Source organism: Etheostoma spectabile, chromosome 5 (assembly GCF_008692095.1).
Source record: "Etheostoma spectabile isolate EspeVRDwgs_2016 chromosome 5, UIUC_Espe_1.0, whole genome shotgun sequence".
NCBI classification, from domain to species: domain Eukaryota; kingdom Metazoa; phylum Chordata; class Actinopteri; order Perciformes; family Percidae; genus Etheostoma; species Etheostoma spectabile.
In genome coordinates this window covers 15,678,210-15,689,592 of record NC_045737.1, presented here as the reverse complement: position 1 = coordinate 15,689,592, position 11,383 = coordinate 15,678,210, and the positions used below count along the sequence as shown (strand labels likewise).

At 38.2% G+C, this 11,383-nt stretch overlaps 1 protein-coding gene across 1 annotated transcript in view; it reads left to right on the top strand.

Moving 5' to 3' along the window:
• Window positions 1-11,383, top strand: part of adamts3 (ADAM metallopeptidase with thrombospondin type 1 motif, 3) — a 170,905-nt gene that overhangs the window by 55,029 nt on the left and 104,493 nt on the right. Inside the window, exon 5 of the mRNA XM_032516121.1 lies at window positions 2,342-2,529. Within this exon, the coding sequence (XP_032372012.1) occupies window positions 2,342-2,529 (188 nt within the window). The remainder of the gene's footprint in view (window positions 1-2,341; window positions 2,530-11,383) is intronic.

Sequence of the window (11,383 nt, the reverse complement as noted above, 5' to 3'; positions counted from 1 at the left end):
TTAAACTCCTTCACTTGGGGTAAGGACTCATACCCTACCTGAAGAAGGCACTCCATGAGTTTCCTGCTGAGACCCATGGCCTCAGATTTAGAGGTTGGAACCAAACTCCTGGTTAGGGGTCGGACCTCCCTTGCCTTCAGTTTATATTCAGTTTGAGCATCAGAATGAAGATCCTGGTCTTAAACAAATGCAAAAGGACCCCAGGGGGCCCACAAAGCCAGCAAGTCTGCAATATGATTTACTTGAAAAGAGCTTGCAATTCTTCAAGTGAGGACCATTTGCGCCAAGTTGTGTAATACAAAACATATACAATTGTTTTGTCTAACTGCATTTCAATTACTGCTCATGCACACGCATTCATTCTCCCTTGTGGGGGGAGGGGCTTGGGAGACATTTTGGGCTTTATCAGAAAGGGGGGAAGGACTAAGACTTTCTCGATGTACTCATTTTTGAGTCCTGGATCTTTGCAATCCTATCTACAGCACCTTTAATGAGATTTCAAAGTTTATTCAGTTGTTTGACACATTACATACACCATATACTTTTTTTAGTGTACAGAAAAAACTAAGAAAGAAAATTGAGGTAATTTGCTTTGCTGATGGAAATATAACTGAGATGCAAATTGCCATGTTTCTGTCAAAAGAGTTTTAGAGTTTGTTAAATTGAAGATTATAAAAAGTAGTAAAATGTTCTTGAGTGATGTTGTAATAATAGAGAAACTCTTTTAAACAATCTTAAGATCGCACAACAAGGTTCAGACTTTTCATTTCAAATTGAGAGGATGTCAAATGAGATTAAAATTTTAAAAAACGAAAAATGCAAATTTCCACTGCGGTTGAGACAAAACAAAAGAGACGCAGAAGGCGTAATCACATCCTTACTGTTTTCATGCAGCTCCAGCAAAACAAATTATTCTCTGATGATTCATTTAAATGCTAAGATGTTCCCCCACCGGGTTTTCAACCTTCAACTTTGGCTACTTTTTTGGCCAACCAAGCTGCTTATACCCTCAAAGAATCCGCAGTAATTATAGTGGAAAGTGAAATCCTAAGTGTAAAGAAAGGGGTTATCTGTGGTCACTTGATCAGGATTACTGAGGGAACCAGTACAGCATATCAACAGTGAGTGACAGGTTTGACAGTGACGGCCTCAGCCTTCAGAGTGTAAAGCTAAGCAGTATTAGGGGTTGGTTTAGAACTGGTGTGCCCTGCCATCAAAAAGGAAAGTATTAGCATTTTTTCATGGTCTGATTCAGAACCAGCTGTTCAAGGATACAGGATATCTTTATTACCCAAAGGGCAAGCCAGGGGGACCAAATATTGTCCAATCAGTTTTCATATCAAGTGAGAAATTTGCTTTGAAGTTCATTCAGATTTTCCTGTTATGTAACCACCAATAATCAGTAGATTGTAAACATGCCTAATAATAACTACATATTACCAATTAGTCATGGTTGGATTAGTAATAACAGTTCAGTAGCTACAGTATCACATCTCTATACTACAGTGTTTTAGAAGCATTTGCAGCCCGAGGCTTCATTAACAGTCACCAGTGAAAACACAGTATGAGTCATGTCAGAAAGTGTGTGTGTGTTTGTGTGTGTGTGTGTGTGTGTGTGTATTTACGCCCCTGGCACAATTTGGGTGTCGTGACTGGTATAATTCCATTGTAAAATGGTCCAAAATAAATACTTTAATAGACATCAGGGCTTGGATGTGAATGCAAAAAATACATAAATACAAAATACATTCAAAATGTTACAAATGTAAGATGACATTTTTGATTGATTTTTAATGACATTTTCAAGTTTATGGCTGTAATCATTTATAAAGAGCAATTTTCTCCAAATGGTATCAACTTCTGTAAAAAATAGTAAAATAAAAAGACTATGACTAATATTCATTTCACAATCTAAATAAAATAGAATCTAAAACTAGCACATTTTGTATGATTGTATTTATGTAGTGTATTAATTAAATCGCAAATGCAAAATGTACTTTCAAGCCTTTCTGTGTGTGTCAAATGTAAAACAACCAGGAATCACCAGAATGAAACACATAATGTTGCCTCTTTTTATATATCTGAAGAAGACCTGAAGCTACATGACACACCCATTAATATTGATTCAACCCTCTGACAGCTTCAGTACTGTGTTTTTGTAAATAAGTGTTATGTACAGTAATCAAGTTGAGAATTTACCCAAGCGTTTCAAAATAAAAGCCCAATAGCAACTGTTGTAGACAGAAAATAATGTGTTTTTTCAGATAATTGCTTTCCGTTTTTCTTTTGTTTTTGCGTTAACCCTCCTTTCTCTTGTGTCTTCATCCCTGCACCGAACCAGAGCTGGATGTACCCGGGACCCTGGACTCTGTAGCCCGGCAGGTCAATGAGACAGTCCTCCGCCGTCGTCGCAGAGATGCTGGGGAGAACGACTACAATATTGAAATCCTGCTGGGAGTTGATGACTCAGTGGTTCGATTTCACGGCAAAGAGCATGTGCAGAATTACCTCCTCACTCTTATGAATATCGTAAGTCCCTGACACTTGTTTTTGTCACTTGTTTAAATACCGTTTCAGTCTAATGCCCTATAAAGCTGAGTATTCTTTGTGATTGACAGTTTAACAAGCACTGGTGGGTAACATAAAAATCTATCTTTTTTTCAAGAGTGCTGCACTGTGGGTCAATACCAATACACATGGTTGAGTGGTTACAGTATAAAAAGCTGCAATTTTTACTACGCAAGGCTGTATTGATATAGAAGAAAAAAGCTTACTAAATACTGTGTGAATCCAGAGCCACAATCCTCTCTCCACCTTCTGCCTGTCATCTGTTTCACTATCTAACATTTCTTTCTTCATTTCAGTCATTCTGAGGATAATTACCCATATTCTAAGATAAGAGTATCTACCGGAGCTCTCTTCGGCGCTTTTGTCGTTGAACAACAATTATTTCTTAAGCGTCACAGTAGCCATGCATTTACATCATCATCATAACTTGGTTTCTTTCATATCCATGATCCATCAACTCTCTCCTCTGATTCTTTTATTTTTTTTTAAGCTGCATCTCTGTTACTTTCCATTCAGCCATGTCTGAAACAGTCACATCCATTTGCCCATAGACTCACATTTTCTTTTAGCCTCTTTATAGCAATAGTTTTGATAGTTTTACTCTATGGTAAAGTACTCAGTACTCTCATCCAAATGTATTTAAATGTTTAAAAGAGGCAGTGGTAACTACTGTACAAAAAACAGTAAAAAAACAGTTTTTTGTCCCCCCCCCCATGTCTAGGAGAGCTCAGTATTAGTAAGCACTCAGAGTTCTGAGGCCAGAAACGATGCAAAGGAGTCTATACTACCCTATAATCTGCCATGATAGATACTGATTGTAACTGGTCGGGATTTGAATATACTGTTTGAGCCTTGAGCGTTAACAACAGTCCTCTGATGTGGTTCACTGTTCCATACACAGATCTTCGATGATCATGGACAACAAACTGTGTGGGGAGTCTATAGTCGCCTACTTAAGGTCAGCGGTGAAATCGCTCTGCGCTGGTTGATTTTTTTTTTTTTCCAGTCGGGAGAGAGGTTGGAGAGAGCTCAGAGGAAACGCTACCCATGGCATGGCGCACCAGCACCACTCAGAATTGTCGCTGAGCGCTGCTGAGTTCAAATTATTTCTAGGTTGGCATCATTGGTGTTGACCTTTCAAAGTGCAAACAAAGCTAGAAGCAATGATGACATACAGTATATCTGCGCTGGACTTTGCCTCTGTGCCTGCAATAGGCTTTGCGCCCTATCTTGCACCTTTACCTTTAATTATGTGTAGATGGCTTAACGGACCCATGGCATGAACATTTCACTTTATGAGTTTTTTTTAACATTAACATGAATTGCCCCAGCCTGCCTATGGTTCATTTAAACAAAGCAAAGCATGGCAGTTGGTCAAGGCCACACCCCCTCCCTCCACCAGTTCCATCTCAAGGAGTGTGCCATTACATCCCAAGCAGGGGTTATCACGCCTTTTGTGTGCATAAGTTTCTGATGTTGCACCTCACCAGGGTCATTTAATCAAGATCCCTGACCCTTGGGCATTTAACAATTGATTCAGGCAATCCTTTGCTTCTGGAGGCAGATTAGAATCACAGTGTTTACTCATCACAGAAAAGCCTTTCCAGTGGTGAACAAATTGGCCATATGTTTGACCATTTGCTGGTTGCATTGTGAGGCCTTTAATGAGACATTTTAACGCAGATGGAGAAGCAGGCAGACTACGTTATATTGTAGTTTGTCTCTAGTAATTTATGGAATTACTGAAAAAAAAAACTAAAGTTAAATTACAGTAACAAAGAATAGTGTGACTAATCCTGCCTCTCCTCAGCATTATGTTGCAAGTTTTCTTCATCACATTGGATGTCTGCATCCTCTCTAAATACTAATGTATGTAGTGTTTCCATTTTTTTTCATCCGCATTACTTTCTGAAAAACATTAAGAACGCAGTTTTACTATAGTAAAGGTAGTGTTTTTCATATTTTGTTTTTTATAGCTGTGTATGTAACCTCTTACCTGGGCTTGTTGGTATATTTGCTCTTTTACCTCCCTCAAACAGTACAGTGTGTAATTCTTTGTAATTCTTATTTGGTGTTTGTATACAAAAAAACCTGCATATGTTTAATAACTAGTCTAAAACAAGACACCTGCTTAGGCTTACAGCTAAAATTACAATCAGCAGTGTTTGATAGGCACCAGACTGAAATCTATTTTGTTTGGAGTGTGTGGTTAACAGTTGTGACAGCAGTGTGTTAGCATTCAAACAAAGTGTGGTAAATCCACATTGCTGTGGCTGGCTAATGCTGGTTAAAGCTATGGTATAAGTTTGTAGAGTTTTGAAAACTGTGTTCAAGCAATGAAAATCTAACTAGAGTTTGGTCCACATGAACTGCTGCTGTGCAGACTGTAGTTAGAGTTTTGCACATGTGACTCCAGTTGTGCCCACTGTTGTCACTGTAGCAATTAAAAAGTGTGTGTGTGTGTGTGTGTGTGTGTGTGTGTGTGTGCGTGTGTGTGTGTGTCGGTCTTTGCGGGGAAGGTACCCTGCATGTCACACGGCGCTTTACAGCAGCAGGAGGTTAACCGGCTAACCGGCATTGACTCTGATTCACTTTTTCCTGCTTTCAATGTTTCATGATTGCTGGATAGCATTTCTTTATGCCGTTGATGACATGTTGTAGGGGAGAAGAATGAGACTTGAAACATGAAAGCAGCGGGCCAACATAATCAAACAAATGAAGGTAATTGTTAACAAGCAGGCCATGAATCCAGCTTCTGTGTTGTTATGTGAAGAAGGAGATAAATGAGCCAGCCAAGTACAAGATTTTGCTGCCATCGATTTAATCGCTGTTATATTTAGTGTTTTGCAGCTTTAGCCTTACTATCTGAGTACTGGCTGTATTCCTGTGTTGTTGTCATGCGTTTCCTGGGATGGCATTGTCACAAAAACCTTCTTTTAAATCCCTTTAAATTGCCCTCGCAAAGATAATCCTTTCAAATGCAAATGTTTAGACGTATTGATTGCATAATTGTGTTTGCACTCTTTCTTTGCAGTCCTTTACTTTATGTCTGGTATTGTGTTCTTGTGGGAAAACAGAACATTGGTTTTATTGATCAAAGCAATAACAGTATAAAAACCGCTGCAATATTTGTAATTTTGACTCAGTATATCAGAAGTTTGACTTTCCATATGACATTATTTTATTTACCATTTGTATTTATTGTGTTGTTCCTGACTTTTCATCTATTATTTTCTTTTCCTGGCATAAATGGTCTTCCATAGTTTAAAAATAGCACCCTAAAGGTTGAGCTGTGGACCACAAATCACGACCTTTGTTCCTTGTCATCTCTCTTTCCCCTTGTTTCCTCTCTCCACTTGTCACTATAAACATGTTAATTAAACTTAAATGCATCTTAATTAAGCAATGGCCACTATCTGCTCTTTTATTTCTGTACATGTATATGCACATAATGATGTATATACTATACACAGAAATATACATATATATATATATATATATATAGCTCTATCGCTATCGCTCTCACCCTCTCTCTCGCCCTGTCTGCTTCTCTCACACTCACTCAGATACACTCAGACCTGCAAAGTCTCCTCTTCCATGCTCATCTTTCTATTCTCCCCCTTCTTTTCTTCCCTTCCGTTATTCTAAATGGTAAAGAGCTACAGCATATATACGGCACCCTTGATCCAAAGCCTTTAACAGCAAGCCTGTCTCTTCTTCTCCTCCATTATTTTTTTCTTTTTTTAATTTCCCTTTCTACCCTTCTAGTGACCCTTCTTTCCTCTCCTGTCTGCTACTCTTCTGACCTATGTTTCTCCTTTCTTCCTTTCTACCTCCTTTTTTCCTTCTACTCTTCTATTTTCCCTTATTTCCTTTCATCTTGTGTAGTCTCCATTCCTCTTGTTGCCTCTTGATGCTTCTCATCTCTACATTTCCCTTGTTTTCTTCTTTTTTTTGTCTTTTGTTGTTTTCCTCTTACTCTTCTCCCCTTCTTTCCCTTTCCGCCCTGCCCCCTCCTCTTCTTATTCCTCCTGTTTGCCTTCATTCTCTTCTCCTAATCTTTCGTTTTCTTGTCATCTCCTTTGTTTCTCCTCTCAGCTCATCTCCTCTTTTTGTTTTCTCCTCTTCACTCCTCTCCTTTTATCTTCTGTTCCCCTCTCATCAGTTGTCCTTAAATGCCTCTTATCTCCACTTCTTCCTTTTACCTCTGTCCTCCTCTCCTCATCCCTTCTGTCCCTCTCTTCTCATCCTCTCTCCTTTTTTATTTTTGCTTCTCTCTCTATTATCTTTCCTTATCTCCTCTAATATTGTAAGTGTGTGTGTGTGTGTGTCTGTGTGTGTGTGTGTCTGTGTCTGTGTGTGTGTCTGTGTCTGGCATATTGTTAACAATGTGATCAACAACAATGTAGTTTACTGGGGACTTATTGTAGACACACCCAAGTCTGAACACACACTATAAAACATATTTATTACTGCTCCAGCTCTACATTTTACCCCTAACCTGCTACACTAAATGAGACAATAATTAGGTTCCTTTTTTGACGTCACATCCTTTGTCTTAAATGAGACTCCATTAGCAAGCACATGCATTCTTGAGACGATTTGTCTTCTTGATATCAACGATCAGAGCTCTCTGTACAAGAACTCCCCTCTCTATTGTTTCTCACCCCTAACATGCATGGCTGCTCACTACGTTCTCCAATTTTGTTAAGTGGATGCTTCATTTGGTTTTGTGATGTAAACAAATTATGGAATTAGTGGATTGAGATCAACCACACTGTCAAATTTTTGAGAATCTGTCTATGTATAATTTCGATTTTCTTGGCTTGTTTTTATTACATTTTTTCTTGTCATTTTTTGACCTGTCTGGGTCTTGCACCAATTATCTTTTTGTATTATTTTTAACTGGAGACTTGACTAAATATTTTGGCTGCTGCGGATGGATCTGTTTCAGTCTTTGGTGTACACATAAAAAGACTGAAAAGAAAAAGGAAGAAAAAATGCTAGAAAAATTGCTGGCATCAGATTTCTGTCTCAGACTGACAAACATCAATAACAGCTTCATATTTGCTGCACATTTCTGATGAAAGCCTCATATGGAAGCTTTCACACGTTATTTTATTCACCATAAAACATTCCAATGAGAAGTTAAGTGCTGCCTAATCGCTATCTTTAGAAATTACACCTCTAACCAACATTAGTGTGCCAAGATAGTAAAGTGAGGCTTTTTTGTCAAGATGATGATCTGCAATCAGAATCATAAGAAAAAGATACAACTTGTGTACACGTCTGAGTTTAATTATGTGAAATTATCCAAAAACAAACTACACAGGATTGACGGCTCATAAATATAAGTAAAAAGAAATGGCAGAAACCAACCATGGCATCAACAGAAGCTCGAAGCAGAGGTTCCACATCACTGAGCTTCACTAATGACTCCTTTTAATGGGACATGAAGTCATACATGACTTTGATTGACCTCTGTTGGTGACATTTGGGTAATGCAACAACATTTAGATTTAAATATAAATATACAGTTATCTGTTGATCACCTGTGTAATGTGACAGTTGTGTGACACATAATAGCTTTGTGATTTATAATGTTGAGCTTTTGTATTTATGTGGTCTTTAATTAAGGCTGCATTTTGTATTGTACTGCAATATACTGTACGTTGTTAAAATGTTGTGTTCTCTATAATAGAGTCCAGTACAACACCACAACACATTACAGGCTCAAATGTTACCATATAGTTACATGCAAATCAACGCTTCTTCTATGACACAGCGTTAAGTCAACATTAGAGGCATTACATTTGTTGGATGGTTGTTGTATTGGATTGGATATTGTGAAACTATAGTAAAAAAGTGTTGCTTACTATGAAAAAGTGCCTACCCATGTGTAGTGATTCCTTCCAAGTGAACACAGTGAATCTAACTGCTGTAGATGTAAAAGAAATGCATAAAAGTTGTGCTAATTCAGCTCTGTTTAGTTCCTGTGTTGATACTGCCGTTTCAACACCGGAACTGAACACAGCTGAATTAGCACAACTTTCATGCTTTTCTGTCACATCACATCATCTCATCTTTTGAACATGTTAAGAGGCTAAAAACACGTTTAAAACTTGCCCTGTTTAAGCCTGTTGGGTGCTAATGCTAGCAGGAGGACAACACGGTGTAGGCAGCACCGATTGTTTTCGTTTTTCTCTCTACTGACAGCACTCCAAATTAACAAACGAAAGAGCTACGTGTTGGAATCGACCGGAATTCTCCTTTAAGTGGAACTCAAGGAAAACCACCAAACCATGAAAAACAGCTCCATATCAAAAGTACAGAAAAGCATGTGAATTGGATTTCCATAAACGTAAATCCACATCACAGTACAATAGGCTATTATCATATTCCTTTAGTAGAACATAAACAAGTTAGCCACACCTAGGACAACACAACCACATCTCAAATCATGCTGGCAGCAGTTAGAGTTGTTTTGACTTTTGACATGAAGAAGAATGTATTCTTTTTTTTAGCTGTTTTCATCAGTTTAGCTATTTTCAGGGTTTAACCTGTTTCCCAAAGAAAATCTGTTTCTCTCCTGTTACTTTGGGACTGGAGGTTTGTCAACTGATGCCTGTTTTGGAGCGCATCAGTCCTGACAGCCTTCTTACAGTATGACAGACACAAATGCACACTCTCTGTTTCTTTGTCTGCAACGACTTGTTTTTGTGTGATTCCTGTGTGCGTCATAGTCAGAAAATACAGCAAGAGACAAACCTCAATGCTGCCAGTTTTTCTGTGATGAGACACTGAATGATATTAGAAAAATGTATTAGAAGTTTATATCATTATTCACTATATAATACAGTACACTATGTAAATAAAACCTATTAGTGCACTGTTGCATTAATGTCTTAACACATTATTAGCTAAGATTAAACAGAAAATGAATGCATTCAATTTAGACAGCCCTAAAAAAACAACCTAGATAACAAAAGAAAAAAAAAAGTTCCAACCTGTAGATCAGCACTTGTGAAGACAACAGAAAAGTGCTGTTGTTCTTGAACAGAAAAAACACTAGACTAGTGACTTTTTAGAAGGATATTTCAGCGGAAGAAGCGATCAAATCATTGGTATTGATTGGTGACCCTATCATTCCCTACTTCCTTCTAAAAAGATGTTTTGTGGTAATTTTGCATAATGGGCCAGTGAACGTGAGCTGGGAAAAATAAGAAACATAAGGCCAAACACTTACAACACGAAGAATTGGTCATATGGTGTAAATGTGTGAGAAAAGCTGTTAAGAAGTTGCTGTGATTTTGATCTTGTTACAAACCTTTGAAAGCGGGCAGATCAGTGTGTGGGAGAAAGATAACATATGGTGTAATTTTAGCTTGGGGTGCCGCTAACGCCGGGGGAGCGCTCTGCCAGTACACGTGAGTTCAGGATGCGTTTATCTTCTTTTAAAAAAAATGAAGCACCCATCTGTGGCAGATTCAGCCAGATTGTTGCTTCTTACTGTCAAAAAGCAGTTAGTAATGGAATCCGCTGGACTTGGAGTAATACTGCAGTTTGCCGTTTGTTTTCCTGCTCCTCCAGCAACATCGCACCCCAAGAAGTCGATAACATGCTCTGAGCATTCAGATATTATGCTGCCTGAATATTTTCCGTCTACCTTCTCTGCCCTGTGTGAAGAACTATGACATATTGTGCAACGAGGCAGATAAACTCAGTGAGAAATCATTGGCCTAAGGAAAATGAGACCTACTGTGACACCACCTGTCGCTTCAGTCCAAATGCTCCGGGTTGCTGCAGTCATTAGGTCTTCTGATTTACAGTGTCAGAGACCATGACATGATGTGGATTTGCTCACTGATTCGGTTGATTGGGACTCACTGTATGCTCCATCAGTTAGTGGCAAAACAACAGGAATGATGACACATCATACTGATCCAGTTATATGTCAGCTGTCAATAACATGCATGTTGACCTTGTGTACAGCTGTCATGACAGGCTTAACATTGCCGCAGACTTTACAATATAATGTAATATACTATAATTTTAGGGGGAAAAATTCTAAATTACAGCAAAAGTCCTTTGCATTCTAGACATGTAAAACGTTTAAGTTGTATTTATTCAATAATAATTATAGAACAAATACAATTATTGTTCTTGTGTCTGTCAATCAAAAAGAGTGGTGACAATCTCATGCTTTATTAAAAGTGCAGTAAGTGATTCTGCGCAACAACTCACATCTGCACTCGACTCACATCGGGTAGTGAGAGCCTCCCCTGAGTGGAAGCGTGAAGTGGTAGCCGTGAAAAAGGTCTCTTGCTCTTCTTTTGTTTGTTTTCCATTTACACATAGGGCTGCGCATTAACACCAGATTTTTTTTTAATGCACAGAGAAAACAGAGAGCTAGGTGACCGTGAGAAGATATTTACTGATTTTGACAAAATGTGTTTTGGATTAACATAACTTACTATATCTTTAAAGGAACAGTTTGCATTTTGCAAAATAAGCTTATTTGCCTTTTGGAAAGCTGGATCAATTTCACACTTATATCTGTGTATTCTGTATGTAGTTGATGGCAATTAGCCTAGCTTAGCATAAAGCTGTGTACAAAATTCAAATGCACATCTACCAGTGAATCCAAGGCTCTCTATACTACATTTTTTGTTTAATTTATACACAAACAGAAATGTTAAAAATACAATTTGTGGCCATAGAGGGAGTTAGATGTAAAAGTATCGATCTTCTCATCTTTACTGTTGGAAAGAAAGCAAAAACATGTTTCCTAATATGTCGATCACTCTTTCTTAAT